This window comes from Lactuca serriola, chromosome 7 (genome assembly GCF_051521515.1).
Source record: "Lactuca serriola cultivar US96UC23 chromosome 7, Lser_US96UC23_V15, whole genome shotgun sequence".
Lineage (NCBI taxonomy): Eukaryota > Viridiplantae > Streptophyta > Magnoliopsida > Asterales > Asteraceae > Lactuca > Lactuca serriola.
The window spans coordinates 60,239,476-60,262,776 of record NC_136414.1 but is presented as its reverse complement, the minus strand read 5'-3'; the positions used below and the strand labels follow the sequence as shown (position 1 = coordinate 60,262,776).

The 23,301-nt window shown below is 32.3% G+C and overlaps 2 protein-coding genes across 2 annotated transcripts; both read right to left on the bottom strand.

Moving 5' to 3' along the window:
• Positions 1-584: 584 nt before the first annotated feature.
• On the bottom strand, positions 585-1,730 carry LOC145064020 (uncharacterized). Its single transcript, XM_079011552.1, has one exon. The coding sequence runs from the start codon at positions 1,728-1,730 to the stop codon at positions 585-587; it is 1,146 nt and encodes a 381-aa protein (XP_078867678.1).
• An 18,641-nt stretch (positions 1,731-20,371) lies between these two features.
• On the bottom strand, positions 20,372-22,989 carry LOC145062928 (uncharacterized). The gene is made up of 2 exons (XM_079010520.1): positions 22,759-22,989; positions 20,372-21,679 (listed from the first exon to the last, which is right to left on the bottom strand). The coding sequence occupies exon 2, from the start codon at positions 21,675-21,677 to the stop codon at positions 20,589-20,591; it is 1,089 nt and encodes a 362-aa protein (XP_078866646.1). The 5' UTR covers positions 21,678-21,679; positions 22,759-22,989; the 3' UTR covers positions 20,372-20,588.
• Between the last annotated feature and the right edge of the window lie 312 nt (positions 22,990-23,301).

Below are 23,301 nucleotides of genomic sequence, written 5' to 3'. Positions count from 1 at the left end.
TCTAAAACTATACTTTGTTTCGGTATTATACTTTATTTTCTTTTTGACGTATATGGATTGATGTAAAACACTAAAACTTCGTTATGTGTTATTTTAATGTATTTGGATTGATTTACAACTTAATTTTATGTATATTTTTAATGTTTGAACTTGTAAATGTCAAATCATGATTTATATATGTATGTATGTGTAGGAAAATAGAAAAAAAAATTATAGAAATCGGTTTACCCGACGGTCGAACCGGTCACCATACTGGTTTAACTAAAAAACCGATTTTTAAAACATTGCTAATTTATTCTCAATATAACTTTTTACAAGCTTCATCATTAATTTTAATATTTAAATTGATATAAAGTTCAAAAAGACCAACCCACTCAAAAGTCAAATCCTAACCAAATCAAACCATAGAGACAGTGTCCTGGACTGTAGTCCGTAGAACAGTCAAGCAATAGTCCTTAATAAAAAACAAAGATAAGAGTGCCCTACGTTAAGCAAAAGAGTGACTGACAACCAATTAATAATAAGTTGCAAGATGCAACCAACTAACTCATGTAGTCGAGAATCAAAACAAAGATATGAAGTTGTCACTGATCATCTAAGAGATTAACACTAAAACAATCATGGGGGAAGTACCACATCGAGTTTAAATCGATATCGTGTACTCGACTTCTATCAGTAACAAGAAACTTATCATAACTCTTGTATTGTGTCCGAGGGCCAACCCATGACTCAGGTTTAATAGCAACAGAAGATCCGCAGCTGTTAAGAAAGACTGCATATTCTCCTATTGTCTTTTCTGGCGACACCCATTTCATTTCACCAATATCGAGTTCCAGAACCTCGTTTGGTGCAAACCGATCTATCACGTAAAGGTTTTCACCTGAGCTTACAAGCTCCGGCCAAAACAAGTCTGGCTTTGGAAAATTATTGGTTTGGAAAAACAAGTCTGGATCTGGAAAATTATTGGTTTCAAGCAACGTCCATTTGTACTTCCGATTTGGATAGATTCTGAGTTCCCGTACAGAGAAATCAATGTGTAGGGTATATATCTTCCCCTTGAAATATTGTAAACCAATGATGGGGAGAGTGGAGGAGACATGATTCCATCCTTGTTTACCTTCTATAGAAAATGATATTTTTCCCTTACGAGTTCTTTCTGACCTTCTATACGAGGATTCTTTTCTATGTAACATAACAAATACTCGCCTAGATATTGAAGGCAAAAAGACAAGGATAGGCCTGATAGTTACAAGATGATCAACTACACCTACATATAACGGGTGATCAGTGAAATAAAGCTCATGCCTTGTGATAGGATTCACAAGCCAGAAGTCATGGGTATCCCTCCCCATCAAGACCAAGTAACCACAAGTACATCCAACACATCTTCTCCAAGCAGAATGGGGAATGCTGGTTTTGAACTTTCTTCCTTCAAAGTCCTTCAGGTGCAATGTCTTTTTATTATCAGGATAGTGGTCAATACGTATTGACATGGGTGGTTTGGACGCCATAAACCTGTTCATGTTAGCGAGTGCAAATGACCTCCATGACTTGCAAACTCCACTGAATGAAAAAAAATCGATAAATCCCAGTCGCATCATTACCAAAAAAAGCACATCATGGTGAAGATCCGACAAAAATGCCACACCACCCCTGTCAAAAGTCTTGAACCTCTTCTGACTGGATGATGATGATGATGAATTATCATCATGATTCTGGTATCTAGTCATGCCTACACTTACAAATGGAAAATTGATACCTCATAAGATACAAGAGTTGTAAACAGGGGACAAGTGTACAAATACAAAGAGACGAACACAAGGATTAGCAACATAATATAATTAGTCATACATAAGTTTGGATTTCAGTGGGTTATGTAACCGGGTGAGATCCCAATATGTGCAAAATAGATACACAATGGTTGATGAGATGGTATATATACAACACTATGGTTGATATTTGTCGATTAAATGCCAAAAATGCATCAATTAAGAATATTACATAAGAATGCATCAATTAAGAATATTACATTCTAACGTTGATGGTAAACAAGCCAACTTATTGATAATCCATTTCTTCATGACAAAACAAAGCATGTGAAAGTACATAAACATTTCATCAATGAAAATAATGAGATGGGATAGACAAATATTACTACAGGATACCCAAAGAAGCACTTTGATAAATTCATCAGTGTAAGCTACAGAGAGATATCTACAAATCACCTTGAGGATGGAGGGTTGTGGATTTAATTAAAGATGTGATTAATTTATTTAGTTTCCTTGATTAATTAGTTCCTATAAGTACTGTTTGTAATTAATAACTAATCACCATACGATTGGAAGGTCGATCCATATGCAGCTCTTCAAGAACAAATATGAAATATGCAAATGATGACCAACATTATAAGTAATTAAATTAGTACTATGTAACCTGTATGTCTAAGGGGGTCCCCAAGAATTTTCTAAAGAGGGTGCAAATATTTTTTTTATAAGGTTTTATGGGGGCAAATATTTTTGTAAAGTCAAAACATATCATTTTGAAGGGTTAAAATATAATATTTAAAAAAAAAAAAAGAATACTTTTTAATTTTTTAATTTTTTTATTATTATTTTTTTTTGTTTTGAGGGCAGCTGCCCCACTGTGGACCGCCACTGGGTCATGTCTGCAACTTATTGCAAAACCATCTCCTGGAATCTCAAAAGAGTGAGAATGAGAATGATAAAATTAAAACAAAGTTATTTTAAGAGCTAAACCCCAACATGATGGTTATGATTGTGTTTTTAGTCTGATGGTGTACTCGTGCTATTGTATGCTAATGTGTCAAAATAGCAACTAGGACGAATTCAACTCTTGTTCACCCGTTTGTTTCTTGCACTCATGTGGTCCGTATACATACATACCTCATCATCATTATGACATTTGTATAATACTTTAGACCGATACTTATTATTCCTTAACAAATTTCTTGAAAAGCCCACTACATTACAAGCAGTCGTCTAAAAAAAAACTTTTATCAAAAGCTGATTTAATTGAGTCATTTCATCAAAACCTCTGTATGCATGTAAAATACAAACATGGACGGAAAGACAACTCATATGGTGGTAAACTAAAATATAGTTGGGATTTGACAAAGACGAATAAACTTGAAGAGAAAGAACCGTATAAATACCTGTTACTGAAAATTGCTAGAGGCGATGAAGTTTTAATTAGTCGATTATTAACAACAATTCTTCAATAAAGAGTCTACTCAAGGTTTATAACGAGTTTCACGATTTTACAAAGACTATGCATAGGGTTTGTAAAGTGATTCACGATTGTTATGCTGTTAATTTTGTTGGATTTTTTATTACTTTATTTACCTTTTTAACAGAAAACGGGCTTATTAACTTAGGTGGGTTTATTATTTGTAGCCTATATAGGATATACATAATTATTTATAAAAACTGGGCTGATTAATTTAGGTGGGTTTATTATGTATGGGCTTATAGAATATATAATTACCTATTACTACACAAATTTTAAATCTTTATAAATATAAATCCATGAAACTCCAAAACCCTTGACACATTCAATATTCCATGAAAACAGTCCAACGATCCAAACGCCCCCTAATAGACTAGGCCATAACGAAAGGCCTCAATCACCGCTACAAAATAGCCAAAACGTCGGTAATCCGTCGCTAATGGTCTTTACCGATGGAACTATAACAACCAAAATCCGTCAGTATATTCTCCTCGCTAATTGTATGTAACGGATTTCTGAAGGCTACAACAATTTTTTAGCAACGGATTTTTCCCTCGGTGATTAGTAACGGATCAAATACTTTTTGCAACGGATTACCGACGGAGCGTCTTTCAATGGATTACCGACTGAATATACAACATTTTTTGGTGACGGATTTCCGTCGCTAAGCCGTCGGTAAAAATCAATTTTTTAAACAATTACATAAAATCCACGTTCTTCAATATTAAATGCACACAAATGTAAGAAAAAAAACACAAATCCCAGAAAAATCTAATAGAAACTCTTTTAAACAAATAATAAGTAATTCTAAACAACTCTCATGCACAAAAATGTAATAAAAAACACAAAACTAAAAAAAATCGAATATAAACCACTCCCAAGTAAACTTCCATTCCTGCCTTGTTTGAAAATGGATGCCCAAAAACAAGCCAATCTTTTTCCACAAAAGTCTGCATAAAAGTAAAATTTTATATCTTATATACATGAAAGGTAACCATCATTGATTAAAATATATTTCAATTGAATACCTAAAATCCATTAATTTGTGTGGTAATATGGATCAAGTAACAAATTCGCAAGTGCAACTAGTTGGGTTGTTCTATCACATCCATCACTGTAAAAAAATAACATATTTTTTAACAATATAATACCTATTTTTAAAATAATAACTCATGAATGGAAAGGAAATAATTTTACCTGCAATGAACAAGCACAAATGTTGACTCAATTGCAACACGATCAACAATCCAAGCCGCTTATTGCTTAAATTACCTCCACCCCATGTCCATCCACCATTTCACTATTAAAAAATTGATAATTTCAAGACTTTATAGATATAAACTTTCAACTAAAAAATAAAATTAATTGCACCAAAAATGACGACATTCCATCTGCTGATTTAGTATATGTAGTTAATCTAAATAAAAAACATTGTGCCTCATAAATTCAACCAATTATAGCATTGGATTGGATTGGGACTAAACTAAAGTCAATGGGACTAGAAAGTTTGTATCGTCATGTGTAGCATATACATTGGTAAATGAAAGAAACAACAATGTACTTCCATTGACTTTTTATCATAGCCTTCTACTTTCATTTTTTTTTCTTATTACAACATTGTACTTTGAAAAGTGTACCCAGTCTTTAACAAATCGAACAATGTGGGAGAATGATTTTGGAAGAAACTAAATCTGTCAAAGGAAATGGAATCTAAAGGACTCATAATTTGTCAAGCAATTGGTTCTTTCATGAATGGAATATCTTTGTTCAATATTTTTTGTTTATTGTTTGTATAAATACAATATATACATAACGATGGTATTTTACTAAAAAAGAAATAATGGAACTGAATTCCCTCAATCCAACAATCGAATGGAATCCCAAATTCCAATTCCATCAAAATCCACAAACCAAAGGAAGAAAAGATGTTACTAGAGTAAAAAAAATCTTACTTGTCTAATTTTCTCAATCCTAGTTGTAGCAAATGAAGTCAGGAAGTTGAAACGACTGTTTCTTTTCCCCTGCCACACGATCCAAAAGATGATTTCAAACTAAAAATATAAAACCATACAACAACATTATATTTTTCAAACTACAATGCTGTAACAGGAAAAAACATGAAAGTATGATGCTATAATAAACACTTCCTATTGCAGCAATGCTGCATTATTTCTTTTTATTACATACATTACAACTAAAGATCGATCTTGTTTACTGTTATTTGTTGTTCTAAATGACTTCTCGTTTAAAAGGTAACTTGTTTTATACAGAGCTATGAGTGTGAGAGTTGGCCCAACTCAAAGAAATGTGAAGTCTTTATTCAGGGTAAAAAATTTCATCCCATTTTCCAGCATTCCACTACAACTTGTTCTAATCATTGATATAAGTTAGCTAACAACTCTATTTTGTTTTCAGACTTATTGCGATTGTGTTCATCTAAAGAAGACTGATAAGTCAAGAATGAATGCTGAAGATTCAATGGAAACTGAACAAAACTCTACTCAAAATGGGGAAGAAACCCATGTGGATAATGAAAAGCAAATCGAGACAATGAAAGAGCTATCAAAACAGCCTGATATTTATGACATGCTTACAAGATCTTTAGCACCAAACATATGGGAAATAGATGATGTGAAGAAAGGACTTCTTTGTCAGGTAAAATGGTAAATTATATTTCTTTTTCATTTTCAAAGATTGACATAACAGACCTAACTAATTTCTTTTTTTTTTTAGATTTTTCGTGGAAGTGCTTTGACACATGATACAGGAGCTACTTTTAGGGGAAATATCAATATTCTTCTAGTAGGTGATCCTGGAGCAACTAAATCCTAGCTTTATCACCTAAAGAGCCACCTAGAGAAATAAACCAGAAAAAGATAACTCCATAAAGACACCACAGTACATATGACATACAGTAAAGTATGCAGAAATGACAAGTCAAAAACCAATATGTGAAAATATTAATGCCCTTTTCACATATATGTATGTAAATATATAGCTATTTACTTGTATCCTATAGGTGTTTGATTACCATTTATTATGATCAGGAAGCCAAAGCGAAAGCAGGTCTTAAAGGCCAAATTGAGAAGTTGCAGCAGTAAAGAGATGAATTTCAAAGAATTCTTTTATACAAACTTGCCACATAAAGAAACAACTAAAAAATATATAACTTTCGTTAGTTTTAGAAATAAACTTTGTAATTTAAATAGAGCTGAGAGATTATTGAAAACAAACTTTAGCTTTTGTGTTATGTTTATTCCAATCCATGAAAAAAATGGAAAGAATCATTCCATTTCATCAGAGAAAATAAACAGCCTTTTTCATCCCAATGACATGAACCATTCTACTCTGCACTTAATATTGTTGATGAATTTTAATTTCCAAAAATAATAGATTAACCATAACAAAAGCTCATTAAAGCCTAAATATTTCTAGTTAACTTTTAAAAACATAATCCAAGATCTATGATTTGAATTGTAACAGATTGGTATTGATAAGAGATCACTTATAAGCTATATAAATATAAAAAAAAAAACGTATAACTCATGCATCAACAATGTCTATTTCCGGATTTTTGATGGAAATCCCAACATTTTTTTTCCCATTGTCGATGATCAGTAGCTTCGATGATATTAATTGGTTTTGACAAAATTATTTTATTTTGATAAGTGTTAAAGGGTATTTTAGACATTTGACAGATCTTGTTTGTAGACTTCCCAAAACTATCCTTAAATAATGTTTCAATTTAAATGAGACAAAAGGAAAATCTAAGTATAAATAGCGTCAGTTAATTCTTATGTCATATAGTGTTGGTGCCCCCAAAGCAAACTCATTCTAGTATATAACAAAACAAATAAGTCCAAAACAAAGCTGCTTCATGGAAAAAGCTCACAATTCTACCATTATACCCTTCTTGTGTAGATAAGTTAACTATATATCTAGGATAGTTTGCCATTAAAATGCTTACAACCATTCTAGGTAAAGTTTCTAGGAAAAAAGTAATCAAAACTTTCTATAACAACTCAAGACTAATCAAATATAACATTTTATGTCTCAGAACTTGAAGACATTTATTGCAAGATGTTCTCATTAATGCTACAAAGAGATAGAAAACATGGTTCACAAAGCTGATTTAGTGATCATTGGAATAGATGCTACAAAGAGCATTCATTTCTACTTGCTCTACCTCATAATAGGTTGAATGGATGCTACAAAGACATACTTCCAGTTTTGAAAGTAGGATGCTATATAATAATAAACAAGGAAATGGAAGTACGCTGTTTTTTTTGCATTTAGTGTTGTTTAAAAATAACCCTAATTAAAAAAGTCCAGTTTAATCCATGTAACAAACATAACTTTTTATTAAGTAAAATTTTTGCAGTTTTGACATGATTATTTATGATTTGAATTAAAACAGATTGGTGGTCATCACAACCATGCAGACTTTGCAGTGAGAGGCAAAGAACCTAAAGATGAAGTCCAAATCCATACATGGATGGATGATACACTTCGTGAGCTCACTGATCTGGTACATTACTATATACAATGAAATGGAATCACACAAGGATTGGAAAGGAATTGGAAATTGATTTTTGGTTTCAGATAAAGGATTACAAATTGCTTAATTGGATTACAAAATTATGTTATCGACTGCTTAACCATTACATAAAATGTGAATCATCTTAATCATGTAATAGAAAAAATAAGTCAGGGAAGAGGGAAAGTGAGACTAGGGCACGGGTGTTCTTTTTTTTTTTTTTTTTTTCAGATCAGATAGCATATTTACGAAATTGCCCCAACTATTTAAAAAATAAAAAAAAAATTCGGATTTGACTAATGGATTTCCGACAGAATTTCGAATTTGTTGATTTCCGTCGGTAAAATGTCAGTATACCGTAACGGATTACTGACCAATTCCATTATGTCGCAAAAACGTTGCTAATATCCTAATAATCCGTCTGTTGGAAATCGGATTCAATGGTAAGCTCCACCAGCAACTTCGACGATTGTGGCGACGGCAAGAGAGTGAGGCGATGCTGGATGTCGTTGGTGGGTTGCAGGTCGGACGGGCAATGGGAGGGAGAAGTATGTTGCGTCGCTAATATCCTAATAATCAGTTTGTTGGAAATCGGATTCAATGATAAGCTCCACCATCTACAACGACAACTTCGACGATGGCGACGACAAGAGAGTGAGGTGATGTTGGTTGTCGTTGGTGGGTTGCAGGTCAGACGGGCAGTGGGAGGGAGAAGTATGTTGTGTCGACGAATTTGGAGGAAAGAGAAGAGGCAAAGTGAGACTAGGGCATGGGCGTTCTTTTTTTTTTTTCAAGATCAGATAGCATATTTACGAAATCGCCCCAACTATTTAAAAAATTAAAAAAGAAAATCGAATTTGACTAATGGATTCCGACGGAATTTCGAATTTGTTGATTTTCGTCGGTAAACTGTCAGTACTGTAACGGATTACCGACCAATTCCATTTTGTTGCAAAAACGTCGCTAATATCCTAATAATCCGTTTGTTGGAAATCCGTCGGAAATCCATTGTTTTTTCCGACGGATTTTTTCCGTCGCTAAAATTATGTTGCTATTAATCTGTTATCTAGTAGTGAAGACACCTAGGGATGAGCGTGAGACGAAACCGGTACCGACCTGTACCATTCCCGATTTCCCGAAAACCAAATTTTATCGAAAGTCAATCCCGAGTACCGAACCGAATTAACATTACCGGTACCGATACCAGGAATGATACCGGTTTTTGGTACTAGTACTGGTCCGGTGGTACTGAATACCGAATTTCATGTATTTGGAATACCAAGTACCATCCCATGTTTTCAAATTCAGTACGGTTCGGTACCGGTTCTAGTATGGTACCAGTACAGGATCAGGATTTGGGACAAACTGCTCATCCCTAAATATACCTAAATAAATCATGTTTGTAGCATTTATCAAAACATAATCATCTAAACTAGGATGACATTCAATCACCGGTGTACTTTTTGTGACATCCCCAAAATCATGGCCAGAAAAAAAAAACCGGTTTCATTTATGCTTTTAAAATAATTTCAGAGTAAATCCATTGATTTAAAAGAGTTGCGGAATTTGTTCCCAAAACATTACATGATAAAATAAGATTTATCAAAACATTTCTTAAAGAAATGTATTTTCATTATATATCAAAACTCAGGATGTCATGTTCCAATACAGACACAAAAACATAAACAATAAAACATAGACCTTACATAGTTATATATAACTACTGGTCTATAAACAAAAACATCTTCACAAGTTCCCAAACTTATGCTCTCGCGCCACTACCTGTAATACAAAGAAACTGAGTGGGTCAGGTTTGAGAGCCTGGTGAGCATATAGGGTTTTCAACCCACAATAAATAATTATATTTAATTTCACCAACCAACAATAACTCGATTACCCATTCCCGTTATCCTCACTTTACGTCCCTATGACAACAATTATTACAAAGGACCTAATCTAGGGTTTTCATCGGGACGGACACTACTGCAAAGGGGTTTCCTCAACAATGAATGTCCTAAGGCAACCATGAGGGGGACATAATACAGCAAATGAACACCTAAGTTCACTACACCTACAAGTTATAAGCTTGTCGGCGTTCCACTGAACTGTCTAGAAAAGTCTGTGGTCGTCATCCATATTCTACTGGACGACTAAATTACAATCACATCGAGGCCTCTCATCATTTTTATTTCATCAAACATCACTATCTACCCATGTTCTACCCAACATATTTGCATATAAAATATACTTGTTTATATATAGCTTAAAACCTGTATAACATATTCATTCAATACTCATACCACATAACAAATAGTATATAATCACATAGCACGTATTTCATAGAGTATAATTCATATATGTGTATTATCAGAAAGTAACTACACACTTACTCATATATATATATATATATATATATATATATATATATATATACATATATGTGTATTATCAGAAAGTAACTACACACTTACTCATATATATATATATATATATATATATATATATAATAAATTCATCAATACTTGTATTAAAATCGTGTATGTGAAAGGGACTATTCACTCACTTGATTAGAAGATGATCGGACATCACTACGGCTCTAAGAGTAGTATTCTTCGGTGAAACTGGAAGATCTTCACACACCGGGCTTCTCGCAAGCAGAGCTTCGGCTGGAAACTCTTTTCTTCTCAAGATCTTCGGAGCTTCGGGACTCGCTTCAGGTCTCGGGATGATACCGGGGCTTCGGGGATATAAATTTCACATAAAACGATGTAATACAGGAGAGGGGAAAGGAATTGAGCAACAAAACTCGGCTGCCTCGCTTTCTATTTATAGGAAGCTGAAAATCCATGCTCATGTCGGGAGCCTCTTATGCTCATGTCGTGAGCCCGAAGATGTCATTGCGTTCTTCATTCGTCCACTTGCTCTGGAAGACGTCCATCACCTGCTCACGTCGTGAACTCTGACACAGCCTCGAAGTTTGTGTTTCGAACTTCAGAAATTCATCTCTTTCATACGAGCTCCGTTTTTGACATTCTTTATATGCACACGTAGGTGAGATTATGATCTACAACTCTCGTTTAGATTCTGTCGGCTAATTTTGATTTATTTTTAGTAGGCTGGGACAAGAAAATTCCGTTAGAAAAACATATCTTCTTCACCGAACATCCGTTTTTGTCTGTCTTTTCATAGTTGGGCTATTATTGACGAGATCTTCGATTCTCGTTTAGATTGTTTTGGCTAGAAACCACTTGATCTCATATTCGAACTTTGGGTTGCATACCGTTAAGTCGAAACTTCGAAAAATCATAACTTCCTCATACGAAGTCAGATTTAGATGTTCTTTTTATGCACGCTCTCAGTTTAACGTATTCTATGACTTTCGTTTAGATCACTAAGGCTAGATATCGCTCTATCTTAAATTCATATTTTACGTCATTCAGCGTCGTGTCGGTTCTGTCGCGAAACTTCGACATGTCATAACTTCTTCGTTATAACTCATATTTCAGCATTCTTTATATATTCGGAAACCTTGTCACGACCACTACCACATCATTCATAGATATCGGGTTTATCTAACATTTCATTTTGACGCTTATTTTTATCCTTAATTCATTTAAGTCACATAATTAAGCACAAAATACATAATACTCAAATAATACATCTTTATTATTTCAGGACGGGTTACAAAGGTTAACCTAGACTATTACATCATTATTAATGCCTAGCCTAGAAACACAGGCGTTAGACTTTTGGATAAAACATAGGGGCTCGATGAGTACTATTAGGTGGTGTGATTGGGACATTTCTCCTTTTTTTTATTGTAATTATGTCTAACTCTACATGTTTCACTGCTTTCTTTTGTTGTTGGGCTTCATCTAGTTTCTTGTTAAGTGTTGAACCTTAATAATATCTTTAGCCGTTTCCAAAAAAAAAAGAACGTCTCTGAAAAAGTGAGAACTATGTACCTCAATTAATTGGCTCCATAAAGTCTAGAAACATATTATTCTTAGCGGGCTTCCTTTACATCTAATTCATCTTGAAGTGAGATTTGCTAAGGTCTCGCTAACACATTTTTATTTATTTACTAGACGAATACTCGCACATTGCTTAAAATTTAAAAATATTTTTGAAATCTTTACAAATATATGTTTTTTAAATATAACAATGATACTGTTTTTAGCTTTTATATAATAAATCTTATAATAAGTTGGTATAAACATTATTTGTTTTGAATTTTTTTATAATTTAGACATCTTTTAAAATTCTATGATCTTAATTGTCTTAATGACCACTATTTGTAGGTTACTCATGAATAAAATTAAATATAACATATGGTTTAATGATATTTATAGTTGTTTTTATGATTAATTAATTTTAAAAAATTTATTTTCTTAATATTTTAATTTCTATCATTGTAATTATTTAAAACATCAAACATTTTTTTTTAAAGTAACAATATAATTTTTGTATATAATGTTATTTTTAACTATTGTTGATTTAAGTTATTTAAAATAAGCTATTTGGAAGCTCTTGATTATTTTAATATGGTTTCAAAAGTTTAACTTTTTTAATATTTATTTAATGAATATTGTTAGTTTCTTTGATTGTATTTATATAAAACAACAAACATTGTTTTTGTTTTTTAAAGATAGCATTATAACTTTAACATACTATTACTTTTTACTGTTCTTATTGTAAGTTATTTTTAAGATACTTATTTGAAATTTTTAATGATTATAATAAAAAGTTTCATCATTTTCTTTTGTTAATTTAGAATTACAATTTAGGTTAAACACTATAATTTATAATTGTTAACAATTTATAAAATAGTCTCTCGTTTTTTTCAAGTTTAACTAAAATTTTGATTTAAGGTAACCGTTTAACATTATATTGAAATTAATAATTTAACTATTTTGCAAAAAAAAATCATAAATTATACAAAAGTTGTGACTTTAAAATGACATTTGCTCACATACGACAACATATAAACTAATAAGTTAAGTTTAATATGTTAAAAAATTAAAGTCATAATTTTATAAATAGAAGTAAAATATGATAATTAATATTGTAGTTTAGTTAATTTATGATTAAAATTTTGTTTTTACAGTATTTTAACATTATTAACTAATTTATAATAATTATTAGAAATAAATTGAAAAGTCAGGTTTAAATGCATGTGGTGCAAATAAAATGTCTATTTTATAAGTATATTGGGCGAATACCCACGTGTAGCACAGAATAAAACAATATATTTGAAATCTTTATAAATATATGTTTTTTAAATATATCAAAGACGTTGTTGTTAACTCTTATATAATAAATCTCATAATAAGTTGACATAAACATTGTTTGTTTTGATTTGTATGATAATGTAGATATCTTTTAAAATTCTATAATCTTAATTCTCTCAATGGTCTCTACCTGCGGGTTACTCATGAATAAAATTAAATATAATATATGGTTTAATGATATTTACAATTGTTGTTCTGATTAATTAATATTAAAAAGTTTATTTGCTTACGATTTTAATTTCTATCATTATAATTATTTAAAAGATCAAATATATATGGCTGCCTCTAATGGCTCACACCTAAAACCCTAGAAACCCTACGAAACTAATTGAAGAGAGAGGGGGGAAGAGAATTTTTGCCTATGCCTTGTGGATGTCAGGGGTGGGGGGGGGGGGGTCCTATTTATAGTTAAGGAATCTCAAGATAAACCATGATTTGAATAATAAAATAATGAGATTTTATCTATTCAAGGGAGTTATCTTTATCAGCTATAGGAGACTTCAGAAACCCTAAAGGTCTTCATAAAACCGGTAAGAGAAAAGGTTAATTACCATCCCATTAGCTTCAAAAAGAAAAAAAAAAGTTTAAGAGTGGACCAACTCTTAAAAAATGTTAAAATACAGGTAGTACTATGTACTTTTACCATTTTATTAATTTAAACAGTAATTTATTAGTTTTTATGTTATTATAATAATACTTCAGTGGCTAAATTGACAAAACCGTGGGACAAAATTGAGATTTTATTTTTATATTTTATCCTGATATAAAATCAGTTAAGCTGGAAAATTGTTGTCTTTTTAAATGGTAAAAGCAAAGTGCCAGACTAAAGCAATATATATAATATAAAATTACAAGTCTTTCAGTATTTTGACTTGTTCTATATAATAACTTCTGTTTTAGTTGCTTCACGTAGCTGAGAAATGTTGGTACCAGATTCATTCATGGAGTGAAACATCAAAGCCACGCACTTTAATCACATCCTCTAAAGTTCATGATGGACTGATTACTGATATACTTAGCCTGCTCTTCGATGGAAGGTATTTACAATGTCAGACGTGTTGTATAAACTTATAAAATAGACTTTAAATGAGAGACAATTATAACTGAAGAACAAGGCCAGCACATGCCAATAAGGTTATAAATTTGATGCCAATGAAGACGATGTAGTTTTTATTGAGACTATGACAATGATTTTCAACAACGGCTCTACTGATGCTCACGATTTAGTGTTGAAAACTTGCAATTCAAAATGGATAATTATACATGGTTGTAGAGAGTTTCACGTAGATAAGAATCAGTAATTACAAATAACCACAATTTGTTGTTGCAAGCTTGTAATTCACAATGGATAACCAGTATGACATACACAGGTGTTTGTAGAGAATTTTGAGGATTTGATAGATATCATTAACTGCAAAACATGCCAAATTGCTACACAAGATGTATTCGGCATTAATAGACATCAAATTGGATGAGATTTAAATGATAGGTGTGCCCACCTTAAGCAAAAGGGTAAGCGAAAACGGAATTATTAATATAATAAGTTGCAAGATGTAAGCAAAATAGCAAATACACCGATGGTTCTTCTTAACATCTAGAAAACGTTTCGTTATATACAAACTTTATTGTTCCATAATTAAATAAAGCAAAAGATAAGAGTGGTAATTAAGAAGTCATCACTCATCTAAGAGATTAACATTTGAACAATCATGGGGGAAGTACCACATCCCTTCGTAACAGAACACTCCTTGTCGACTTTCATCGGTGGCAGAAAAGTAATCATAGCTCGTGTAACATTGTGTCTGTGGGCCAGCCCATGACTTTGGTTTAATAGCAGCACAAGACTTCAACCGGCTAACAAAAACTGCATATTCTCCAATTGTCTTTTCTGGTGACACCCACTTCATTTCGCTAAAATCTAGTTCATGTATCGCATGCCCAGATATCACATAAAGGTTTTCAGCCCAACTTACAAGCAGAGGTGGAAAACTTAAGTCAAAAAAGTTTCGCTTGGGAAAATTCTTGGTTTTGAGCAACGTACATTCTCCCTTCTGCTTTTACTTCAGATGGAGTTTGAGTTCACCTAAACAATAATCCGTGTCTAAGGTATATATCTTCCCCTTGAAAATATGTAATTCAAGGATGGGGAGAGTGGAGGAGACACGATTCCATCCTTGTTTACCTGATATATGAAACGATCTATTTTCACTACCCACTCCATAAGTCAATATGTTTCTATTTAACACAACAAACACCCACTCAGATGTTGAACGTGAAAAGACAAGGATGCCTCTGAAAGTTTCGTCATCATCATCTACATCTGTGGGCCAATGAGGGAAATAAAGTTTATGCTTTGTGATAGGATTCACAAGCAAGAAGTCTTGGGTTTTCTCCCTTCGGAACAAGATCAGGTAACCACATGTACATCCAAGTACACATCTTCTCCAAGTAGAATGGGGAAGGATGGTTTTAAAGGTTCTTCCACCAAAGTCCTCTAGGTGGCACCAGTAATCCTCATTAGCCTCCATAGAAAAATATATCTCCATGGGTGGTTTGGACGCCATAAAAATGTTCATGTTAGAGACTGCAAATGAACTCCATGACTTGCAAACTCCCTTGAATGCAAAGAAATCAACAAATCCCAGTTGCATCATAACTAAAAAAAGCACATCTTGGTTAACATCTGACCAAGATGCCACACCATCATGGTCAAAATTCTTCAACATCTTACTGCTTGATAATGATGATGTTGATGATGATGCATCATCATCATGATTCTGATTTCCAGTCATACTCCTTGCCTTGGTTATTCCTCTACACCTGAAAGAGGAAAAGAAATACCACACAAGATACAATAGTTGTAAACAGAGCACACATACCCTTCTCAAAACATTGTAAGAAAAAAAAAAAAAAAAAACATGCACACAAAAATCAGCAGATATTTACGTACATCAAGTCCATGAAATTTTTTGGAAAAACATTTTTGAAACTAAATACATAATTTCGAGGCAACTAATGGGGACTCCTCGAAGAAGATTGTCAATGCAAAGGACTTTACGGATTATAGATTATATTATTTTTGACTCTTGCCTGGGATGAGGTAAACTGAAGATCAAGATATGTAGTGTGGTTCTTGTAATTTGTAATTTGTAAATACTTTCAACGTAATCAGGGCATTTGTATATAGTTAGACATATAATTGTTCCTTAAGGATTTTTTCTTGAAACGCCTAGTAAATTGCATGTTTCTTAAAACATGAAATATATTTTTATCAAAAAGAGATTTCAACAACGTATTTCATCAAGCAATTCACATGCATGTAAAGTACAAATATGTTGAAAAGACGACTCAGATGCCGGTAAACTAAAAAGGAGTTGGATTCAACGAATACGAAATTGAAGAGAAAAAAGCTCACACATACCTCTTACTTAAAATTCCTATATGCGATGAACTTTTCGATCGATTGTAAACGACAATTCTTCAGGAATGAGGCGAGGCTGCTAAGGTTAATTGGGAAGAGTGTCACGATTTCACGATGACTTTATTCGGGGTATATAAAGAGTTTCACGATTTACTAGGGTTTGATATTTATGGGCTTATACAATATTAATGTGCTTTAAAAAAAAAAAAAAAATCTTCATTAACTTATTTTTGATATGCGCATGCGAATTTATTGTATTTTCTGTATGCATGCTTCTCCTCAATGCAAAATGACTTTTTTTTTTTACTCTTTTTAATATATATTTTTATTTATTAATTTACAATATACTCTTTAATAAATGAAAGTTTTTTTTACCGTATGTCATCTTCTCATTCATTTTAACACATGTCATTTTGTGAGAATTTTAGAAATTTTGTTTTCCACTTGTCATTTTTTAGGGATTTTCATTTTCTTAAAATAAAATTCCATAAAATTGTAATGAGTTCTATAAGGAAATAAAATCATCCTATTAATTTGGTAATAAATTATCATAAATACTTCAAACGATTTAATTTCTTTTGCAAATTTTTAGAAATTACATTATGTTATGTAAAGTATTACATTATAAAATATTTCATATTTATATATTGATATTAAATTTTTATTTTGAATAAACCCGTGTAATACACGGGTCTTACACCTAGTTTATATTAATATTTAATTAGAAGGACCACACCCTGCCCTTCATCTCTTTTCTTTGCTGCCTTCTACCATTACGACTACCATCCACGTAATCCTTCACCACCGTAACCAACACGATCACCCCCCCCACCGTCCACCACTACGTATTTCATGAAGGAAAAGGAAAATTATATGTAGTACCTCCACATCACTGGTTTGCCACGATCTGTGACTTTGAACCTTCTTTCACCTCAGTAACTTGAACCTTCTTTCATCTCAGTAACCACCCTGCCCTATATGTGAAAATCAAAGCAAAAGTAAATAAACAAAAACACAGTAACAAGTATTATACAATAAAACCTAGCTAAACGGACAAATACAATAACGAGAGGTTTGTGGAGTTTAAAGCCTAAAAACTTCATATATGAGCAAAAATCTTCTAACTAATTCAAAATTAAGTAAAGTGGAATAGAAGGTGTCAAACATTGAGACTTTGTTGGTAGTTATATTGCAGTTGCATACCTCTAGGAGTCTAGGGGAAGATGTTGAACTAATTGTTAGATAGTAGAATGAAAGCATCCTAATTTTTGTTGTGTAAGTATTAGTAAAGGGTACAATACGAGGCTCATGGTGTCCTTTGGTAGAATTGAGAGATGAATACGAGTCTAGATTCTGAAACACCCGTCGCATGGGCCCATTTGATATAGTCTTTGATAAAATCTTTTAAGTTATTTCAGAGTTTAAGTTTGCGGAAAACGGTCCCAAAGGTTATTTTTTTTCAAACTTCATATGCAGACAATGGTCCCAAAACATAAGTTCCAAAACTAGTTAGATTTGGAAAATCAAAACATAGGAGAGAGTCTCAACAGATATCAAAAACCAAGGTTTAAGAAGTCTCTACAAACCAAGAGACTTCTAAATATCCAAGCTTATAAGCCTTCTAAGCTTCTGAAAATCATTAACCTACAAAATATTATCAACAAATGGGTTAAGTTACGAGAAACCTAGTGATTGCAATCTCAAGGTTTTAATATTTTGTAACCGGAATATAATTGAACACTTAAATCATATCTAATTGTAAAAACTATACCTTATCCAAATCAAAAAATAGAAATAGAGTTCAAACTTAGAGATAAATATATAACACAATCCAAAGTACATTACCATACTTGTAAAAAATCATAAATCTTCACTAGTAATCATATACAATGTAAAGTAGTTACATCGGAACAAGGCATTTATCAATAATTAAAATGTAGTCAAGTAGAACAATAAGTACTTATAAAATTTCAAATTTTCGAATTTGATAACCCGATAACAAAATTCAATTTGCAAAATATAATCTTTTTTCAAAAAGTAAATTCATATAACTACAATGTAATACATGCAACTATCCCAACCTGAGTCAATCTCATTAAGTCCAATCTCAAACAAAAATGGCGGTGAATACATGAGGGAACTCCCTTCAAGTTGCTAGAGAAAGGAAACTCCCATCTCTATAAATCTCTAGGAAAAGGGTACTCTCCTTTTCATTGCAATATTAAGTGGGACTCCCACCATCGTTTTAGGAACTGTGTAACAATATCACTAGTCCTACACACGGGGTAGCGAACCCACAAGTGCACATGAGATTATATAGAAATCTACTCACAACATCTCAACATGTAATGGATCCATGACAAGAACACACAAGTCTCACATCTTTGATCCTAATGGCACTGCCTTTACAGATTTTCATGATGGATGTTGTTTTCCTATAACCTTTACTGTAAGATTGTTATATGTGACTTCAATGGTTTGGCTTCCCGTCCTAACTCTATATGAGAACCGTACTTTCACCATCTCCTTGTTACCCATAATCTCTTATGTAACATGGAAGAATACTGCTTGTAGAAGGACAGATTGAGTGGGAGGCTACATATGAAGTGACTTCTATGAGCGTCTCAAGACGATTAGAGCAGGTACTGTAGAGTTTTCGGGTTGATTGATGATTAATGTCACATCAATAAGTATTCCTTTCTATAGACCACTAGGTCAAAATAATGAGTAGTTTAAACATGATGATTCAGGTCCTCACTTACTAACTCACTAGGTACTCACCGGTGACAAAACCCTTGCTACAAAATCAGGTGTTACATTGATACTTACAACAATATTCACCATAACGGAACTCAAGTATTCAATATCAAACCTAAACCAGTGAACCACAGTTTGCTGCAACATCAACACAAAACAATGAGTTCAAGCATAGACTTGAAAAACGAACACACAAACTACATCAAAATCTATTCAAGATACTAGGCAATTCGCTATAAGACTATGGGGAGTGGGTGGCAAAATCATTCGGCAACGATGAGGTGGACTTCACCATGTTGTGGGTACACTAACCCAACACCTCAACATGTTGTGAAAATCATCCCTTCTTGTCACTATATTGCCGAAGAGAGAGAAAATTGTATGCGCATGCAAGCCAGACCCAGAAGGTGGGCTTGGGCCGCCCAGGGCCCATTTCTTTAAGAGGCCCAAAATTCCTAAAGTATATATATATATATATATATATATATATATATATATATATATATATATATATATATATATATATATATATATAGAGAGAGAGAGAGAGAGAGAGAGAGAGAGAGAGAAAAGTTTTCTTATCTAAAAATACTAGGAGACATATTTTTTTTTCTTTAAATTATTTGTTTTTGTATGTTTTGTTCATATTTGTGTTTTTTAACATTAATAATGAATTTTGTGAATTTTATAAGGGTGTCTATATTCTCAATTTAATTTTATTATATTTATGACTTTGGGGGCCCATTTTTTTTCTTTTCACTTTGGGCTCACTATAGCTTTGGACCGGCCACGTGTATTAATCCCAATTTGTCCGTTCTCTCTCTTCTTCATCTTTTTTCTCCATTGCCATGGCACCACTTCCTCTCTTTTCCTTGCCATGGTAAATCAAGATACATCTCATGTGAGCTTAGATGGAGCTTATGTGGAGCTTAGATGGTAAGGCTCTTATTGAAAACATCTATAACAAGGTACATATAAAGAAAATGCATACAACATTAATTGCACAAAAGCACTTATTGAAGACATCTATAACAAGAGAAATATAAAGAAAATACACACAACATTAATTGCACAAAGATTTAACATACTCGTAATCAATATTTGATATGATCTGCCTATACAAATACTCAATTACATCACAACATTGTGATATTGTTATTAAAATATTTTGGGATAAGTGAACGTCAAGAAACATGACCAGTCATGAAAACAAACCGCCCAAAATTCCAAAATATCACTCGAAAAAAAAACAGAAATTAACATTTTAAAATTTTGATCTTCTAAGCTTTAATAGACGACATTCCCTAAAAATATATATAAGTGTCCTAAAATCTCATCACTCATCTAAGAGATTAACATTCAAACAATCATGGGGGAAGTACCACATGGTAGCATAAAATAGCATGCGTTGTTTACGTTCAGCAGTGCCATTGAAGTAATCATAGCTCTTGTATTGTGTCCGTTTAATAGCAGCAGAAGACTTCAACCGGCTATGAAAGAATACATATTCTCTTATTATCTTTTCTGGCTTCACCCATTTCGTTTTGACAAAATCTAGTTCCATAACCTTGTTCAATGCTGAAATGCGACTTATCACATAAAGGTTTTCACCCGAACTTACAAGCTCCAGATGTAACAGATCCGGCTTCGGGAAATTGTTGATTTCTAGTAATGTCCATTTTTGCTCCTGATTCGGATCGAGTCTCAATTCAGCTAAAGAAAAATCAGACTGTAGGGTATATATCTTCCCCTTAAAAACATGTAAATCAACAATGGCGAGAGGCGAGTCAATGGGATGAGTGCAAGAGACATGATTCCATCCTCGTTTACCTGCTATACAAAATGATATTATCTTGATCAATCTATGTAAGATAACAAACACCCACCGAGACATTGAAGGTGAAAAGACAAGGATAGCCCTCATTTCTTCTTCATTAGCAATTGAAAAGAAGGGGTAATCAGGGAAATGAAGTTCATGTTTTGTGATAGGATTCACAAGCCAGAAGTTATGGGTTTCCCTTCCATATAAGATCAGGTAACCACAAGTTAAACCAAAACAGGTACTACCAGCAGAATGGGGAATGATTGTTTTGAACCTTCTTCTTTCAAAATCCTCCATGTAAAAATAGAAGTCTTTGTTATTATCATGGGGGTCGATACATGTCTTCATGGGTGGTTTAGATGCCATAAACATGTTCCTGTTAGATGCTGCAAATGATCTCCATGACTTGCAAACTCCACCGAATGCAAGAAAATCAACCATTCCCAGTTCCATCATAACTAAAAAAAGCACATCATGGTTAAGATTTGACCAAGGTGCCACACCACCCTTGTCAAAAGTCTTGAACCTCTTCCTGCTTGATGATGATGATGCATGATCATCATCATGATTATGGTTTCTAGTCATACTCCTTGTCTTAGCCATTCCTACACTTGCAAACTGAAATAATTAGTACCATAAAAGATGCAAGAGTTGTAAACAGGAGACAAATATCCACATACAAACAGCCGATTTGTTGCTTAAAAGAGAAATCACACACACACATACAAGAATCATGAGTAGATAGAAGATTAATCATATATACATTTAGATCTCCAACTTCTTTAGCTTTTATATTTTTTTGTTGTATATAAATATCTTATCCAATTTTACTCTTAGTTCATTCTATAAATTCATGCAATAGGGTTGAAAAGTATTTTCATGTTCTTCTACCAAAAATATGTTTCCAATCATTTACAGGTACACCATAAACAATAAATATATTATATCTACTTGTTTTGAATAAACTAACCATTTCCCATCACCTTATTACTTAGCTTTTTAGTAAAATCTCCATTTTTATCTCTAGCAAAAAACAAGATTCAACTATTTTATCCGCCATATTTCAACAAAAAATCCCTTAATTTATGTCAAGGCCAGTTATCCCAAAAACTATTTTTAGAATCATAAACATCTAAGGGGAAAATAAACTGATCACAATTCCCATTTTTGACATTAATTAACAATCATATTCCGCTCATTATTATTTTCATCTCACAATCAGAGTCAACAGTGAATAATAATCAAACAGTAAAATAGACACAATCCAAGTATCCACAAAACATAAAATATTTGAATTTTTAAGTCTTTGAAGAAAATAATTAAATTTTATTATTTGAATAATTGATAATCAAACATTTAAAAAACAGAAATAATCAAATAGAATTACATAAAACCACACTAGCCATGATTTAAAATAAAACCACCATATCCAAAAATGGGAATCGTAATCTACTAATTTGAAGATCATTATTAATAAAGTAGATTGGTGTACTGGAAATTCTGAGAAGTTGATGTTATCCAAATTCAAACATGCATATATTCAATAATCATCCATAAAAAAATTCAAACATTCATACTCAAACAAACCATCGTATCCCTAGATCATGATTGAATATTTGATATTTGATGATCAATTAATCATTAACCGAGCTTTTATAGAAGAAAGAAGCACATACAAACTTACCTGAATTCTTGTTTAAGAAGTTGCAAGAACTAGAGATTTCAGAGACTCATAGTCATTGTTTCTTGACTCTTCTTAGAAAATATTAAGTATGAGATGTGAGAGGCAGTTGTGTGAGAAACAAAGAAACATAACTGAGAAATTGAGGAAGGGGAATGACAGATTGTTTCTTATTAATTGCGAATTCTTAAGCTTGATTTCACTGAAAAGTCCAAAGAATCGGAATACTCGTTTTCTCCAAAAAAAAAAAAAAAAAAAAAGAATTCCTCCAATTATATTTTCTTTCCTTCTTAGTTCCTATCGCTCTAGTTAAAAAGTTCCTCCAATTGTACTAAATTATTAACAATTAAATTGATGAATTGTATTTTTAAATTTAATACAAATTGGCATATAAAACTTAGCTTATAAATATAAATTATTAAAAGTTTATATGAATTTTAACTTTATTTATAAGTTTATATATATAAATATTAAATATATAAAATAAACATAAGATACAGAAAGAAAAATACAATACATTCTATAAGCTAAAGGGTTAATTAATAT